The sequence below is a fragment of the Grampus griseus genome (genome assembly GCF_964374135.1).
Source record: "Grampus griseus genome assembly, chromosome: 4".
NCBI lineage: Eukaryota > Metazoa > Chordata > Mammalia > Artiodactyla > Delphinidae > Grampus > Grampus griseus.
This window is the reverse complement of record NC_138997.1, coordinates 101,559,151-101,578,774: the sequence shown is the minus strand read 5'-3', so window position 1 is coordinate 101,578,774 and position 19,624 is coordinate 101,559,151. Positions and strand designations below refer to the sequence as shown.

General features: G+C 40.5%; 1 protein-coding gene across 1 annotated transcript in view; it reads left to right on the top strand.

Moving 5' to 3' along the window:
* Positions 1 to 19,624, top strand: part of CC2D2A (coiled-coil and C2 domain containing 2A) — a 135,461-nt gene that overhangs the window by 59,750 nt on the left and 56,087 nt on the right. Inside the window, exons 14-17 of the mRNA XM_082653861.1 lie at positions 422 to 562; positions 3,868 to 4,024; positions 4,999 to 5,234; positions 15,175 to 15,352. Of these exons, the coding sequence (XP_082509987.1) occupies positions 422 to 562; positions 3,868 to 4,024; positions 4,999 to 5,234; positions 15,175 to 15,352 (712 nt within the window). The remainder of the gene's footprint in view (positions 1 to 421; positions 563 to 3,867; positions 4,025 to 4,998; positions 5,235 to 15,174; positions 15,353 to 19,624) is intronic.

Genomic DNA, 19,624 nt, shown 5'->3' with positions numbered 1-19,624 from the left:
AGGACTGGTGATTAGTGTTAACACAGGCAGACTTTAATATACTTGTTAACTGGCACAGCAACATAATTTCCTGTTTATCATAGTTTAGTCCATGAGAACTACGTTTACTGGGCCCCTTATTTTTATAATTTCAAAAGTGGCTGTTTAAGATTGCACAGTATTAATGAGAATTTTAAATGGTAATTTAGTTTAATTGAAGTCAGATTCTACTAGAGAAAACAAAATCAAATAACCTATAAAAACAAACCAGCATCCTATTGACTTCAAATTTGCATTCATATTTTTGGTTTTCTAGTACTAAAGAAATATCATAGCTGTGAAATTAACTATACAATCACTATAGCATTACTAGTTTCTTTTCCTAATTTGCAAACACACCTAAATAACTTTAAAATATATATCCATGTATTATATCTTGTAGGCAAACAAGAAAACTGCGTGATGCTGAACAAGAAAAAGATCGAACATTGCTTAAGACCATCATAAAAGTCTGGAAAGAGATGAAATCCCTTCGAGAGTTCCAGAGGTTTACAAATACACCCTTGAAACTTGTTTTGAGAAAGTAGGCTTTTTTCAAAAATTGTTTTATTGGGTTATATCATGCATAGGGGGAAATGTATTAAACATAGATACAATTTTTAAAATAATTTTAAAAATAATAATTACAAATGAATAACCATGTGCAACTCCCCAAGTTAAGAACTAGAACATTACTAGTATCTGAGCATCCCCCATGTTCCTAACCCCAATTACATGTCCTCTGTCCCAGAAGTAACCATTTTCTGGACTTTTATGATCAGCGTTTCCTTGCTTTTAGTTAATAGCTTTGCCATCTATGTGTAATCTCTAACACTTAGTCTAATATTGCCTGTATCTGACTTTTCCATAAGTGAAAGTATATTGTGTGTATGCTTTAGTGAACACACACCTGTTTCTTTTCTTCAATACCACTGGAGATTCATCTCCTTTTCGGCACACAGTTGTAGTTAATTCTCTTTGCTCTATAACACTTCATTATATGAATATAACAAAATTTGTCTATTTTACTGTTGATTGACATTTGAGTTGATTCCATTTTTCAGCTGTTATAGACAGCATTTCTTTCTTTTTTTTTTTACATTTTAAAAGAATGAATTTTATTTCTCAAAATTGTTATAAAAATGTTACTCAGTTTTCAAGTACAATTCATCATTTCTTAAGTGCCCACTCTGTCATGCGTTGTGCTAGACTCTTGGGCTACGCTGATGAAGGAGATAAACATCATCTCTTTCCTCCCAGAGCTTCCAGTTTGGGAGTGAAGGGGACACAGACAATGAAATCAGACGGCACTTTTATAGACGTTTTTGTATGTGTCTTTTTAGGGTACGTGTGCCTAAGTTTTCCAGAAATATACCTGGAAGTGGAATTGTCGAGTCTTAGGGGATGTGCTTCTCCAAATACTTATACGCTGGTTGCAGACACTTTTCCAGAGTGTTTGTGCTGACTTTCAGTTTGACCAGTGTTCCTATGGGTCCACGTCACCCATATCAGCCCTATCACCTGATGTTGTCAAACATTCACATTTTGCCAATCGGATGGCGTGTTTTAATTTATATTTCTTATGCATGAATTGGCCATTTTGAATTCCTCTTTTTCAAAGTGTCTGTTCAAGACTTTTGCCAATTTTTGAACTGGATTGTTTGTCCTTTTATCTTTTCCATAATTTGTAGAAGTTTGGTATATATCCTGAACATGAGACCTTTGTCGACGTGTGTTGCAGAAATCTTCTGTAGTTGTCTTTTTAGTAGTTTGCTGCTTTTTGAAGAATAGTAATTCTTAATTTTAAAGAGGTAGAATATATTAGTCTTTTCTTTTCTGATCAGTGCTTTTTGTTTGAAGAAATCCTTCCCCTGAATCAAGTAGATATACTACTATATTGTCTCCTGTAATCTTCATATTAATGAAGATTAATCTTTCAAATTCCAAATTCAATTTGGAATTGATCTTTGTGTGTGGTGTGGAGAAAGTATGCTTTGATAATATTTATGCAGTTGAACTGACTAGACTTTGGTACATAATTAAGAGTACAGTTATCACAACACAACCATGTTCTGCATATTAATTCAAGAGCATCTCTGCTGCTGGTTTTGGTCCCTTCCTGTTTGTTTCATCTGCATAAGTGATGTGCCCATACATCTACAGGAAAAGTGACACATGAGGGCAATTATCTGATACTGTGCTTTGAAAACAGTCAGTTTTTAGCCAAAGATAGCTGCAAATTGTGATGCTGGGGGGTTGTAATTATCATAAAACTGAGAAAACATTCTGCAGTTTCCATGACAAACACAAGACTGTGCTTTATGAGGGCAGGGATCTTGTCACCACTGGGTATCTGGTCCCAGACAGCACACCTGCCATGTAGTATCTGCTCAATTAATATAAAATATATAATATAATATAAAAACAAATTCAGATAATCTGTACCACAGAAATCGTGGATGTCTGCCAGAAATCCCAGTGTTTTGGCTTCCATATTCCATCTTCCAGGCCATCCCTTCCATCCAGAAGCAGAACATAAATAGTTACAAGATTGTTTTCTCCTTCATTCCTTAAGTTTAGGATAAACAAAAATTGATAGGAAATTTACCATTAAGGTCACCTCTAGGTTACAAACTTCCTTTTTGTGATACTTCACATCACTTCCACCCATAAGTAGCTGTGTCCTAAATTCTTTTGGAGTGCCCTTTCTTCCCATTCTTGATTCATCTAGCTACCTTATGATACAGCATTATTTCTTCCTGCAAAAATATTTAAATTTCAACTAGTTTATTCATGCCTCTGATTAACACGGAGAAAAGCGAATGAATATATATCAGAGATGGAACATAACTTGGGGGCCAAATTTCTCTGATGTTTATAAATTTCAGGTGTTTCCCAAGTGATTTCTTCAGTAGTAGCTTTGTAAGAGTCTGCGCCTTGGGGGCCTGTTAACTGCTAACCCACCAGGCCACACGTGTACATATGCAAACATTGGTCAGCTCTAGGCTAAGTTTCTCTAAAAAGGAGCTGGAACTTTAGGAGAGTAGAACTTGCAGGCCAGACCATACTGATCGCATTAGGAGATAAGCACAGGGGATGGGTTGAAACAACTCTGAAGTGCTGGGTGGGATGTGCTGGATACCATGCTTGCCCTCCCCCACCCTCCTGGGGAGTCACACTGCCCATCCGCATGTAAAGGGCTCTGCAAAGCCCTTTACAAAGCAACATGGAAACTTCACATTTGTTCAATCTTGTGTTGATTTGGCCACAGCACCTTTTTTTGGAGGGCACCTCATAGAACCAGAACTCTACAGAACACACTGCGGGAAGCACTGCTCTGGGTCAGGCTGAACATTAATGCACTGTCAGCAGAATTATCAAAGAAAAATTCCAATGGTCAATCCAAAGTCAAAAAAGTAGCTTCAGGGATTTGGTAGCAGCATAATGAAGTGGTTCCTCAGAGACTTGAAGAATTAACAAAATAACTACAATGAAACTGCTGCCTCTGTCAGCTGAGAATTTGCAGGCACTGTGTCAGGGTACCATCTGGATCATCTAACTCAGCGTGGCTTTGTGGCTTAGTGTAAATAGATTGGGCTCATATTCCAGCTCTTCCATTCACCAGCTGTGTGTTCTTGGGAAAGTTACTTAACCTCTCTGTGCTGCAGTCTCCTAGTGTATAAAATGCTGAAGGTAACAGTATCTGCCTCACACGGTTGTGAGCTCACCTGTGCAAAGCTTGTAGGAGAGGAGCTGCCACACAGCAAGCCCAATACAGGTATTTGCTGCTATTATTACTCTATCACTTAATTTTAAGAAATAACTAAGGTGCTATAAATTATTTTAAAGGGAAAAAGTTGACCAGAAAGCTGATGAAGAAGCATATGAAGCAGAAATTCAGGCCGAGATAAGTGAATTGTTGGAAGAGCACATGGAAGAGTACGAACAGAAGATCGAGGAATACAGAAGTGCACAGCAGCAGTGGAAAGCCTGGAAGAAAGCCCAGGTCTGTAAACAGCCTTGAACAGAGCTGACCTGGGGGACAGGAAGGGTCTGGGTAGAGGCACCTTGAGACAGGAGGAGGGAAACTGGGCACACAGACTGGGGTCCCCTGCCTGCTGTGCTCTGTCTCCCTCCCAGCCCCCTCGCTAGGGGACAAAAGGATGAGAGAATGAACTGATTAATGCACTTGTTGAAAAAGCCACCCAGCCTGCTGATACCAGAGAAAGGTTTTTCCAAAAACAGTTCTCTGTGTCATCCTGGGGCTGTTTGAATGAACCAGCAATAACCTGGTAATCACTCATGTGCCTGTCAAGCTCTGTGATACGTATTTTACTATTTAACATGGCTTACCCTATCTAATGTAGGGTATTGGTGCTTCTGGGCTTCCCCCAGAAAATTATATAACTTTATACATATGACCTTGCAAAACTGGGACAATAAGTAATAAGTAATCCAGGGACAGTAAGTAATAGATCAAGGTGACCTGCAGTGTCAGTTGTATTCACAAGCCTTACTTTAATTTCAAGATGTATCCTTGGAATTTCCCTGGTGGTCCAGTGGTTAAGACTCTGTGCTTCCACCATAGGGGGCACAGGTTCGATTCCTGGTTGGGGAACTCCCGCATGCTGCGTGTGCAGCCAAAAAGAGATGTATCCTTGGTCTTTAGAGCCAATACTAATGAGCAGATGAATAGTTAACTTTTTTAAGCTCTCTCTAGGGACCAGGCACGTGATAAGTTCTTTCCAGACATTACCTCATTTCAAGAGACCTGGAAAAAGTTTCCTATAATTGTTCCCACTTTGTAGACGAGAAAACTGAGGCATGGACAGGTCAAATGGCTTAGTGAGCTGCCTGAGTGCACACAGCTGGTTGAGGTGGAGCTGGGTTTGCATCCACGTCTATCTGATTCTGAAGACTGTGCTTTTTAAAGAAATTCCAAAATTCCTGTTTGACATAAGGTTGCCTCTTACCCAACAGAGGGCCAAAAAGAAGAAAAACAAACAAGCAGTCGAAGAACATCCTGATGAGATGAAGGAGCCAGATCCCGGGGAGGAGCCTGTGAAACCTGTCCCTCCAGAGCCCACAGATCGGGCTGTGATAGAGCAACAGGTGAGGGAGAGAGCAGCCCAGAGCCGGAGGAGGCCCGGGGAGCCCACGCTGGTCCCAGAGTTGAGCCTTGCGGGGAATGTAACACCCAACGACCAGTGTCCCAGGTGAGCAGATGCTCCAAACATAACTGAGGTTGACATGTGACACATACACTGCACCATGTGGAATGTACATCTCCTGACTGACATGGAATGATCAGGAGAATCATGAAGTCTCTGTAGATATTTATTAGGTTGGACGATATGAAATTGCAGGTATTTGTCCAGATTTTGGCGATTTCATATGGTTCACCCGCCCAACGCATCGCCATTGGCCACTCAGGAGCTCATTACCAGAAGCTGCCTGTAGGGGACACTCTGCACAGTGCCTGCCTGCATGGCTTCTGGTTCGGAGCCTTTATCTGTAACCTCAGTGTATCTTTTTTGTCCACTGCTGGCACACCCCCTGTCCCTGGCACAGACACCCAGATCTCTCCTTGGCCCTTGATTTCAGCTGCTCCTAGGCCACCTGCTGTCTTTGAAGGCCTCACAGAGCCTCCCAAAGGAACTGTGGATATTCCCTATAGTTTGAGATAAAGTCAAGGCCATCTGAGGCCATCTGAGGCCCTCCAGATCTGGTAGAATTACATCTCTAGTCATTCATATGTGATCCCTAAAAGTTATATAACGTTTATAAATCTATACATATAATAAGTTCATAAACACACATATATATGTTCATCTTTTTTTTTAGAAATTTGTAATTTAATAAAAATATTTTAAGTTTGCTATTTATTTCTTTCCAATACTTTACAGAGATGGGTCTCAAAGTGTAACCCCAGGACCAGCACCATCAGCATCCCTGGAGAACTTGTTGGAAATTCTCAGGTTCTACTGAGACCTGCTGAATCAGAAATTCTGGGTTAGGGCCCAGAAAACTGTGTTTTCACAAGGTTTCCAGGTGATTCTGATGCATGTTAAACCATACTGTTATCTACTAAAGGAAATATATTGAAATAATTATTACCACCAGATCCCAGGCCTAATACTCCAGTACCCAGAAGACCTATCATGAACACAGGGAATATCTCAGACTTGAATCTTCAATACTCCACCATAGAAAGTGAGAAGTCAGCATCAGAGATATTAGGATGCAGGGGTTAACCAGGATGTCTTTATAAGACCCCACAATCTTCTTAGTTTCAAACTTCTATTAATATGCTAATAACTTACTTTTACACCGTAGCTCCCTGTGCATTTTCATGTATTCTCTCAACTTCATAGCGTTCAGATGCTATACATAAGTAAACTGTTCCCCAGCACTAAATTAGCTACTTTCAGGCCACAAATACCATACCATATAACTTTGTTATGAACATTCAAAATATGTGATTTTGAGCATGTTTTTTAAAGGGAAAATTTAGGCTTGATTTTACAATCCTTTATGGTGAGTCCCATTTTGACCAAGAATGTATACCTCAGTCTGAAGTTTCTGAGTTTTCACTAGGCTTGGGGACTATAAACCAGATTGCCCCAAGCCAATGATTATAAGCCACCCTCTTCATCAGGCCATCAGGTCAAAGAGGGCCATGCAGAAGACGGAGGTGTTTTAGGTCTGTTGGTGGCATGAGGTTGCAGTATTGGGAATAAGCCTTTAAAAAACCCTGAGTGAAGTCTTTGGGGGTCTTGGATATTTCTCAAGATTTGTTGTTAAATGTCTTTTATAGAAAAAAAAAAATTCAAGTCAACTGAGCAATTTCATGCCTGGGATGGGCCTAAATTATGGAGAGGTAGAAAGTTAAAACTACCCACTCAATTTAATGAGTACAGAATTTCTATTTGGGATGATGAAAACATTCTAGAGAAGGATAGTGGTGTTGGTTGCACAACATTGTGAATGTACTTAATGCCACTGAATGGTATACTTAAAAATAGTTACAATGATAAGTGTTATGTTGTGTCTATACATCATAATATAAAAAAAAAAAAAACAACTACAACCCAAAAAACCCTGAGTGTGTTTTAGATTTTTATGTTCTAACCTTTTAATTTCCTTAACAAACTTGAGTTGCTATTGGCTTAACCAATAACTGGAATTTGTAGTGGGCATCTCTGCAAATATGTACAATAAAATTAAAGACCGCTCTTGAAGGTTTTGATTTTTTTAACTTCATGGCTATAAGAATGATATGCTTCAAGAGACCTTCAAGATGGCAGAGGAGTAAAACGTGGAGATCACCTTCCTCCCCACAAATACATCTGAAATACATCTACATGTGGAACAACTCCTACAGAACACCTACTGAACGCTGGCAGAAGACCTCAGACTTCCCAAAAGGCAAGAAACTCCACACATACCTGGATAGGGGAAAAGAAGAAAGAAAAAACAGAGACAAAAGAACAGGGACAGGACCTGCACCTCTGGGAGGGAGCTGTGAAGGAGGAAAGGTTTCCACACACTAGGAAGCCCCTTCACTGGTAGAGACAGGGGGTGATGGGGGGGAAGCTTCGGAGCCACAGAGGAGAGTGCAGCAACGGGGTGCAGAGGGCAAAGTGGAGAGATTCCCACACAGAAGATTGGTGCCAACCAGCACTCACCAGCCTGAGAGGCTTGTCTGCTCACCCGCCGGGGCAGATGGGGGCTGGGAGCTGAGGCTTGGTCTTCAGAGGTCAGATACCAGGGACAGGACTGGGGTTGGCTGCCTGAACACAGCCTGAAGGGGGCTAGTGCGCCACATCTAGCCGGAAGGGAGTCTGGGAAAAAGTCTGGAACTGCTTAACAGGCAAGAGACCATTGTTTTGGGGTGCACGAGGAGAGGGGATTCAGAGCACTGCCTAAACGAGCTCCAGAGATGGGTGCAAGCCGTGGCTACCAGCGCGGACACCAGAGACGGGCATGAGACGCTAAGGCTGCTGTTGCAGCCACCAAGAAGCCTGTGTACGAGCACAGGTCACTATCCACACCTCCCCTCCCGGGAGCTTGTGCAGCCTGCCACTGCCAGTGTCCTATGATCCAGGGACAACTTCCCCAGGAGAACGCAGGGCGCGCCTCAGGCTGTTGCAACGTCACGCCGGCCTCTGCCGCTGCAGGCTCGCCCGGCATCCGTACCCCTCCCTCTCCCCCGCCCTGAGTGAGCCAAAGCTTCCAAATCAGCCACTCCTTTAACCCCCTCCTGTCTGGGTGAAGAACAGACGCCCTCAGGAGACCTACAAGCAAAGGTCAAAATTTAAATTTGGGGCCAAATGCAAAGCTGAACCCCAGGAGCTGTGTGAACAAAGAAGAGAAAGGGAAATTTCTCCCAACAGCCTCAGAAGCAGCAGATTAAATCTCCACAGTCAACCTGATGTACCCTGCATCTCTGGAATACCTGAATAGATAACGAATCATTGCAAAATTGAGACGGTGGACTTTGGGAGCAGCTGTAGACTTGGGGTTTGTGTTCTGCATCTAATTTGTTTCTGGTTTTGTATTTATTTTAGTTTAGTATTTAGAGCTTATTATCACTGGTAGATTTGTTTATTGATTTGGTTGCTCCCTTCCTTTTTTTTTAATATATATATTTTTTCCTTTTTCTCTTTGTGAGATGTGTACGCTTCTTTGTGTGATATTGTCTGTATAGGTTTGTTTTTACCATTTGTCCTAGGGTTCTGTCTGTCCTTTTTTATTTTTTTAGTATAGTTTTTAGCACTTGTTATCATTGGTGGATTTGTTTTTTGGTTTGGTTGCTCTGTTTTTTCTTTCTTTCATTTTCTTTTTTTCTCTTTTTTATTACTTTTTTTTTTTTTTACTTTAATAACTTTTTATTTTATTTTATTTTATTTATTTCATTCCTTGTTTCTTCTTTTTTTCCATTTACTTCTAAGCTATGTGGCAGACAGGGTCTTGGTGCTCCGGCCGGGTGTCAGGCCTGTTCCTCTGAGTTGGGAGAGCCGAGTTCAGGACATTGGTCCACCAGAGAACTCCTGGCTCCATGTAATATCAAATGGCAAAAGCTCTCCCAGAGATCACCATCTCACTGCTAAGACCCAGCTCCACTCAATGACCAGCAAGCTACAGTGCTTGACACCCTATGCCAGACAACTAGCAAGACAGGAACATAACCCCCCCACATTAGCAGAGAGGATGCCTAAAAGCATAATAAGGTCACAGACACCCCAAAACACACCACCGGATACAGTCCTGCCCACGAGAAAGACAAGATCCAGCCTCATCCACCAGAACACAGGCACCAGTCCCCTCCACCAGGAAGCCTACACAACCCACTGAACCAACGTTAGCCACTGGGAGCAGACACCAAAAACAATGGGAACTATGACCTGTCCTGCGAATAGGTGACCCCAAACACAGTAAGTTAAGCAAAATGAGAAGACAGAGAAAAACCCAGTAGATGAAGAAGCAAGGTAAAAGCCCACCACACCAAAAAAATGAAGAGGAAATAAGCAGTCTACCTGGAAAAGAATTCAGAGTAATGATAGTAAAGATGAGCCAAAATCTTGGAAATAGAATGGAGAAAATACAAGAAACGTGTAACAAGGACCTAAAAGAACTAAAGATGAAACAAACAATGGTGAACAACCCAATAAATGAAATTAACAATTCTCTAGAAGGAATCAATAGAAGAATAACTGAGGCAGAAGAAAGGATAAGTGACCTGGAAGATAAAATACTGGAAATAATTACCACAGAGCACAATAAAGAAAAAAGAATGAAAAGAATTCAGGACAATCTCAGAGACCTCTGGGACAACATTAAACACACAAACATTCGCATTATAGGGGTCCCAGAAGAAGAAGAGAAAAAGAAAGGGACTGAGAAAATATTTGAAGAGATTATAGTTGAAAACTTCCCTAATATGAGAAAGGAAGTAGTCAATCAAGTCCAGGAAGCACAGAGAGTCTCATACAGGACAAATCCATGGAGAAACACACCAAGACACATATTAATTAAACTATCAAAAATTAAATACAAAGAAAAAATATTAAAAGCAGCAAGGGAAAAACAACAAACAACATGCAAGGGAATCCCCATAAGGTTAACAGCTGATCTTTCAGCAGAAACTCTGCAAGGCAGAAGGGAGTGGCAGGACATATTTAAAGTGATGAAAGGGAAAAACCTACAACCAAGATTATTCTACTCTATCTCATTCAGATTCGACAGACAAATTAAAACCTTTACAGACAAGCAAAAGCTAAGAGAATTCAGCACCACCAAACCAGCTTTACAACAAATGCTAAAGGAACTTCTCTAGGAAGGAAACACAAGAGAAGGAAAAGACCTACAATAATGAAACGAAAACAATTAAGAAAATTGTAACAGGAACATACATTTCGATAACTACCTTAAATGTAAGTGGATTAAATGCTCCAACCAAAAGACATAGACTGGTTGAATGGATACAAAAACAAGACCTGTATATATGCTGTCTACAAGACACCCATTTCAGACCTAGGGACACATACAGACTGAAAGTGAGGGGATGGAAAAAGATATTCCATGCAAATGGAAATCAGACGAAAGCTGGAGTAGCAATTCTCATATAATACAAAATAGACTTTAAAATAAAGACAATTACAAGAGACAAAGAAGGACACTACATAATGATCAAGGGATCAATCCAAGAAGAAGATATAACAATTGTAAATATTTATGCACCCAACATAGGAGCAACTCAATACATAAGGCAAATGCTAACAGTCATAAAAGGGGAAACCAACAGTAACACATTCATAGTAGGGGACTATAAAACCCAACTTTCACCAATGGACAGATCATCCAAAATAAAAATAAATAAGGAAACACAAGCTTTATATGATACATTAAACAAGACAGACTTAATTGATATTTTTAGGACATTCCATCCAAAAACAACAGAATACACTTTCTTATCAAGTGCTCATGGAACATTCTCCAGGATAGATCATATCTTGGGTCACAAATCAAGCCTTGGTAAATTTAAGAAAATTGAAATCATATCAAGTATATTTTCTGACCATAATGCTATGAGACTAGATATCAATTACAGGAAAAAATCTGTAAAAAATACAAACACATGGAGGCAAAACAATACACTACTAAATAACCAAGAGATCACTGAAGAAATCAAAGAGGAAAACAAAAAATACATAGAAACAAGTGACAATGAAAACACGATGACCCAAAACCTATGGGATGCAGCAAAAGCAGTTCTAAGAGGGAAGTTTATAGCAATACAATCCTACCTCAAGAAACAAGAAACATCTCAAATAAACAACCTAACCTTACACCTAAAGCAATTAGAGAAAGAAGAATAAAAAAAATGAAAAGTTAGCAGAAGAAAAGAAATAATAAAGATCAGACCAGAAATAAATGAAAAAGAAATGAAGGAAACAATAGTAAAGATCAATAAATCTAAAAGCTGGTTCTTTGAGAAGATAAACAAAATTGATAAACCGTTATCCAGACTCATCAAGAAAAAAGGGAGAAGACTCAAATCAATAGAATTAGAAATGAAAAGAAGTGACAACTGACACTGCAGAAATACATAGGATCATGAGAGATTACTACAAGCAACTATATGCCAATAAAATGGACAACCTGGAAGAAATGGACAAATTCTTAGAAAAGCACAACTTTCTGAGACTGAACCAGGAAGAAACAGAAAATATAAACAGACCAATCACAAGCAATGGAATTGAGACTGTGATTAAAAATCTTCCAACAAACAAAAGCCCAGGACCAGATGGGTTCGCAGGTGAATTTTATCAAACATTTAGAGAAGAGCAAACACCTATCCTTCTCAAACTCTTCCAAAATATAGCAGTGGGAGGAACACTCACAAACTCATTCTACGAGGCCATCATCACCCTGATACCAAAACCAGACAAGGATGCCACAAAGAAAGAAAACTACAGGCCATTATCACTGATGAACATAGATGCAAAAATCCTCAACAAAATACTAGCAAACAGAATCCAACAGCACATTAAAAGGATCATACACCATGATCAAGTGGGGTTTATCCCAGCGATGCAAGGATTCTTCAATATACACAAATCAATCAATGTGGTAAACCATATTAACAAATTGAAGGAGTAAAACCATATGATCACCTCAATAGATGCAGAAAAAGCTTTTGACAAAATTCAACACCAATTTATGATAAAAACTCTCCAGAAAGTAGGCATAGAGGGAACTTACCTCAACATAATAAATGCCATATATGACAAACCCACAGGCAACATCGTTCTCAAAGGTGACAAAATGAAACCATTTCCACTATGATCAGGAACAAGACAAGGTTGCCCACTCTCACCACTATTATTCAACATAGTTTTGGAAGTTTTAGCCACAGCAATCAGACAAGAAATAGAAATAAAAGGAATCCAAAGTGGAAAAGAAGAAGTAAAGCTGTCACTGTTTGCAGAAGATGACTTGATACCATACATAGAGAATCCTAAAGAGGCTACCAGAAAACTACTAGAGCTAATCAATGAATTTGGTAAAGTTGCAGGATACAACATTAATGCACAGAAATCTCTTGCATTCCTATACACTAATGGTGAAAAATCTGAAAGAGAAATTAAGGAAACACTCCCATTTACCACTGCAACAAAAAGAATAAACTACCCAGGAATAAACCTAGCTAAGGAGACAAAAGACCAGTATGCAGAAAACTATAAGACACTGTTGAAAGAAATTAAAGATGATACAAATAGATGGAGAGATATACCACTCTCTTTCTTGGATTGGAAGAATCAACATTGTGAAGATGACTATGCACCCAAAGCAATCTTACCAATTCAATGCAATTCCTATGAAACTACCAATGGCATTTTTCACAGAACTAGAACAAAAAATTTCACAATTTGTATGGAAACACAAAAGACCCCGAACAGCCAAAGCAATCTTGAGAAAGAAAAATGGAGCTGCAGGAATCAGGCTCCTGGACTTCAGACTATACTACAGAGCTACATTAATCAAGACAATATGGTACTGGCACAAAAACAGAAATATTGATCAATGGAACAGTATAGAAAGCCCAGGGATAAACCCATGCACATATGGTCACCTTATTTTTGATAAAAGAGACAAGAATGTACAATGGAGAAAAGACAGTGTCTTCAGTAAGTGGTGCTGGGAAAATTGAACAGTTACATGTAAAAGAATGAAATTAGAACATTCCCTAACACCATACACAAAAATAAACTCAAAATGGATTAAAGACCTAAATGTAAGGCCAGACACTATAACACTCTTAGAGGAAAACATAGGCAGAACACTCTATGACATAAATCACAGCAAGATCCTTTTTGACCCACCTCCTAGGGAAATGGAAATTAAAACAAAAATAAACAAATGGGACCTAATGAAACTTAAAACTTTTGCACAGCAAAGGAAACCATAAGCAAGATGAAAAGACAACCCTCAGAATGGGAGAAAATATTTACAAATGAAGCAACTGACAAAGGAGTAATCTCCAAAATTTACAAGAAGCTCATGCAGCTCAATACCAAAAAAACAAACAACCCAATCCAAAAATGGGCAGAAGATCTAGACAGATATTTCTCCAAAGAATATATATAGATTGCCAACAAACACATGAAAGAATGCTCAACATCACTAATCTTTGGAGAAATGCAAATCAAAACTACAATGAGGTATCACTTCACACCAGTCAGAATGGCCATTATCAAAAAATCTACAAACAATAAATGCTGGAGAGATTGTGGAGAAAAGGGAACCCTCTTTCACTGTTGGTGGGAATGTAAATCAATACAGCCACTATGGATAACAGTATGGAAATTCCTTAAAAAACTAAAAATAGAACTACCATATGACCCAGCAATCCCACTACTGGGCATATCCCCTGAGAAAGCCATAATTCAAAAAGAGACGTGCCGCAATGTTCTTTGCAGCAATATTTACACCAGGACATGGAAGCAATGTAAGTGTCCATTGACAGATGAATGGATAAAGAAGATGTGGCACATATATACAATGTAATATTACTCAGCCATAAAAAGAAATGAAATTGACTTATTGAGGTGGATGGACCTAGAGTCTGTCATACAGAGTCAAGTAAGTCAGAAAGAGAAAAACAAATACCGTATGCTAACACATATATATGGAATCAAAAAAACAAAAAAAATGGTTCTGAAGAACCTAGGGGCAGGACAGGAATAAAGACACAGATGTAGAGAATGGACTTGAGGATACGGGGAGGGGGAAGGGTAAGCTGGGATGAAGTGAGAGAGTGGCATGGACTTATATACACTACCAAATGTAAAATAGATAGCTAGTGGGAAGGAGCTGCATTGCACAAGGAGATCAGGTCGGTGCTTTGTGACCACCTAGAGGGGTGGGATAGGGAGGGTGAGAGGGAGATGCAAGAGGGAGGAGATATGGGGGTATATGTATATGTATAGCTGATTCACTTTGTTATAAAGCAGAAACTAACACACCATTGTAAAGCAATTATACTCCAATATAGATGTTTAAAAAAAAAAAAAGTGATATGCTTGCCTGGATACGTCCTATGTTCTACTGGGATTCAAATGACCTTTAACAATAAGGAACATTTCTTAATCCCCTGCAGCCAGTGAGCAGTGACTCACCATTGGAAAATGTTAAGAATAAGCTTGGATCTTGGAAAAGCAGAGTTGACCCAACTGCTACAATATGCTATTATATTTATAGGTTAAAACATCCTCCCCAAACATAAATCACTACCAGCCTTTATGGTCTGAACTGACTCCATTTAACAAATAATATAATTCTGTTTACTTTAAACTTTGGGATACAAATGTAATGGTTGTTTGAAATAATTAAGGAGACTATAGCACAGTGATGCTTTAGCACAGTTCTAAATCCCCTGTGGCCTTTTCAGGGCCTCTTATTTCATATCACACATACTATTTATTATATTAAGCGCTGCAAGACCTATGACTGCCTTGGTTCAATGAAGGCTAAAGGGACTGAAGCTCCAGCTCCAGTGTATCTTATTCTGGTCAGTGACCATTTGTCAAACACTCCAGTTATACTTAGTAAATGAATACTGACCCACCAGTGAATGGTCTCACTCTGCAGGGTGGAGGTCTTGCGAAGGGAGGACGTCAAGAGGCGCTCGCTGTATTTAAAGGTGACCTTCAACAACAAGGAAGTGTCCAGGACCGACAGTCGGCCACTTGGGGCCGACTTCCGTGTTCACTTTGGACAGATTTTCAACTTGAAAATATTCAACTGGCCGGAGAGTTTAACACTTCAGGTACATATTTTAATTATAGTCACTGTCCCAAGAATTTTTGGTCATCACAGGTGCGAGATGGTTTTAAATCATCCATTGGCTATGCTGGTGTCCTGATAGATTCTCAAGGGGAACAGAAGGTCAGCTCTTCCTGGGCACGTCTTAAGGTCTTGGCAGAAAAGATCTGTTAACCCACTTGGCTCCTAGAAATGCTGGCAGAGTAACTGGCCACAGTGCTCAAGTGTGTGTCTCTAGACGAGGTGGGGGGATGAGGGAGGATGGGGGACGGTAGAGAGGTCTCTGGCTCATTCACTGGAGAACTTCAACGTCACGCTGTACCAAGATCCTAGCATAATATACCAGAGAAATCAACTTCTATAATCACAGGTGGTTATAATGGGGGGTTGGGGTACAGGTGCTAGGATCCCCCAAAATAAATAAAGCTCCCCACTAGCCTAAATGCCACCATTAGCAATATATTTATTTGTGTCTGTTTTAGTTTCCTAAGGCTGCCATAATGAAGCACCACAAACCTGGTGACTTAAGACAACAGCCATTTTTTCTCTCACTGTTTTGGAGGCCCTGAAGTCTGAAATAAAGGTGTCAGTGGGGCTGTGCTCCCTCCAAAATCTCTAGAGAAGAACCTTTCCTGCCTCTTCAGCTCCTGGTGACTCCAGGTGTTCCTTGGCTTGCGGTAGCATCACTCCCATCTCTGCGTCCATCTACACATGGCCTTCTCTTGTCTGTGTGTCCTTTTTGGTCTCTTAGAAGGACACTCTCGTTGGATTTAGGACCCACCCTAATCCAGTATACGCTCATCTGGATCTTTAACTAATTACACCTGGAAACACCCTATTTCCAAATAAGGTCACATTCTGTGGTTCCAGGTGGACATGAAGTTTTAGAGGACACTATTCAATCTACTACAGTGTCTTAGGCTTGCTGTTCTTATGGCGAAACCTCTCTTATGATGCTGACAGATTCTCTTTTATGATACTAATAGGCATGTTACTTAGGCTTGCAAATATGTGGCACAGGTGCCTTTGTTTGCCATCTACCACCCATGCAGAAATCACTAATCCTCATCCACCACTTGTGCAGAAATTTCTCATTCTTATCCACCACCCTTGCCAGAAATGACAATTGATCATGCCCTATTTTCCCCCACTGAGCCTGGAAATAACTTCAGAATCCTTCTCAACACTGTACTCCAGGCTGCCACTACCCACTGATTGTAATTGACATTAAGTCTGCAGATACAATTACAGCTATGTAATTATTAAAATATTTAAATACTTCTCTACTGAATAGCAAAGAGTTTCCATCCTGGACCCCCAAAATGCCACCCTGGCCACATAGACCCCACTTCCAAGACCCTCTGGACCTTCTTACAATGGACCAGTTAAAGGGTATGTCTGAACAAGGTTAATGCCTCCAGGACCCTGTTCCCTTGTACAGTAACAGCTCTTGTGATTGGTTAGCACTTGGCTGTGAGTGCCATTCAACGTTTTGAATATCAACCCCTGTCTAGACTCAGGTAGTTGAAAACCTTCTAAAACTCGTAGAGGAAGTTTGAAACAGCTAAGATAGGGGGTTATTTTGACAGTGGGAAGGAAGCACAGTAGAAATGCTCAGAATGAAGTAGGGATGCCAAGAAATGAGATGGTGACCCTGAACCGGTCAGCACTGGGCACGCAAGGTCAACCACCTGGGTTTGGGGCTTTCCAGAGACTGTGGCAATTTTGTCCTTCTCCTTTCATCCCTGATCTCGGGGTGGTGAGGGCTGAGGGTGATCCTCATGTACAAAGCACCTGGCATCATGACTCAGGCCAAATTCCTTTGCTGTGCTGATAACAGCATTGATAGCTACAAAACGGAAAAATGTTTTTCTGGAAAGTTTAGTGCTAGGCTTAGTCCAGTCACTCATATAATTATGCAAGAACCCATCTGATTTTTAAGGAATTGTCTATGTATTTGGGAACTTAAGAAAAACAGAACGAACTTACTTTGCTGCTCAACTTAATATGGGTGAGAGGAGAAAGTAAGGAGATTTTGTTAAAGTAAAGAATGATATGAGAAAGGGGATTGAATGCGGAGGTTTGGTGAAAATGTGAGTTTTTCTTAAGCCTGAAAATTCCCTATGAATATCTGTGAGAAAATAATCTCTACATTTCTGCATGATGGGGTGATGGTGCCTGAAGGTGAGAGCAGAGAGTCACCCAGCTCTGCACTGGGAAGGGAAGCTGAGGTTACCTCCAAGTGGATGGCTGGTGGGCTTGCCTGGTACTAACAACCCTGCCCGTGGTGGCAGGTCCACGCCGACTGTGCACCCCTGCTCCCCTGGAGCCCCTGCTGAGCCTGACTGCCTACGTGGAGGGCTCCTCTTCCTCTGTCCCTTAGCAAAGTTGTATCTGAGGGGCTCTGAGATCCTGCTGACTGGATTTCATCCCATCATCTCTCCCTGTGAGAGGCACCATTATTTGAGTCACTTAACTACGAGGCACCATGGATCCAAAGACACAATCCCATTTCAGATTTGTTGAAATTAGAAAATCTGGTATTCTTTGTACCATGAGAGGCCTTTCTTAGCCAGAGATTCTCTGAAGTGCAGAGCCTGAAGGCAGTGTCTTTCTGTTTGCATGGCGAAGGGCTTTGGAACATTTAAAATCCAAATGCCTTTGGGTGGAGGGTCACACCCTGCTGGTTCTGAAGCCCCACATCTTTACTGCTTCCCACATGAACCCTCCTGCCCTGGCCCTGCACACTTGTGTGTGCTTAAGCTACAGTTTAAAGCAAGACTTAACTGCACAGGGAAAACTGTCTAAGTGAAGAATAAAACTTGATGGAGAAAGTAAATAAACACAAACTCCAAAAGCCAGCTCGATGCTTTGCTGTCACCTGCTCTTCACCATGGGAGGTTGCTGGGGGCCCTTAAGAGTCTTACCTGTCCCACATCCACAGAATAGCAAAGATTTCAGCTACGCAGAGTTTGCCCCCTTGTTTGAGATTCATCCTTGACTCCTCCCTTTCCTCCCCTGCAGCGGAAAAACTGATGTTGAGGAAGACCGAGATTCACGTGAGAAGATCAGATAGAGAGCTAGAGGGAGGCCAGGGAGAGCAGCAGACAGAACATGGCAGGTAGGAAGGACTGCGGGCCTCTGAAAGAGACCCTCCCACACTGAAGCTAGTGCGAAGGACAGGAGGGAAGGCCCTGGCATCCGGGTGTCCAGCCTGCGTCCCTGTTGGTTGGTGAGAGCTCAGACCACCTGGCCAGTCTGTGAAGCCCTCTCCCACTCTGGGCCATTCTAAATGTTCTGAATTACCATGTAGGAAAGACATCCTCCACCTTCCACTAATGTACCAAGACTTTATTTCACATATATTCTAAAACATAAAGGAAGCCTCCTATACTATCTCCCATTGACTCTCTTGAATATTAACTTGCTATGGATATTACAATCAAAGTAATTTTATAAAGTAATGTGAAAAGGGTATTCTCTAAAATATTATGAAATGAATTTTTAAATAAAAAAACAAAACTTTATCCTACAATATTAAGAATATACTTGTAAGCTATTATCTTGGCCTTAAGAGCTGAATCATGTCATCTTCTTTAAAAAATTACAGATTAAAGGAGTCTTGGGTAAGTTCTTAAACTATCCATAAAGATTTGATAACTGATCAAATTACATCTCATAATGGCTCAATGGCCTAATTTTTTATAATTGAGTAGTGGTTATAGATGAAATTAATTTAGAGGATATTGTATTTTGACTGTCTAGGAATAGTACTGTGTCATTTGGAAATTTTCCATATAACTGCAAGTTTTGAATTAGGGAAGGTTCAAGGATTACTGGCAACTTCAGGAGGATAAGAAAAATCATCTTAAATGCATCTGTTTATGCCAGTGCTATCAGATTTCTTTAGAGGGTAATGTGTTTCAGAAAATGTTCCCAGATTGTCAGAACTATAATGCATCAGTTGATGACTCAACAACCAAGCCCTGAATGTTGCTTAATTGTTGAGAGCCAGCTGAGGGTCTGATGCTGAGCCAGGAGTGTAGTGGAGCATTGGAAGCCATGTGTAAAGGGAGGTATACACGGCCCTGTCTCAGAGAGCTTTAAATCCAGCTAGGAGATGCGAGAGAGACAACTACAAAGAAGCAACGCTCAGTGCAGTACGATACACAGGACTACTGAAGGGAACAGTGTTGACTGTGATGTTTGACTTCTTGCATGTTTTGAACCACAAGGCTCAGTGTTTCCTAGCCAGGCTTGAGATAGGAATGCCAGG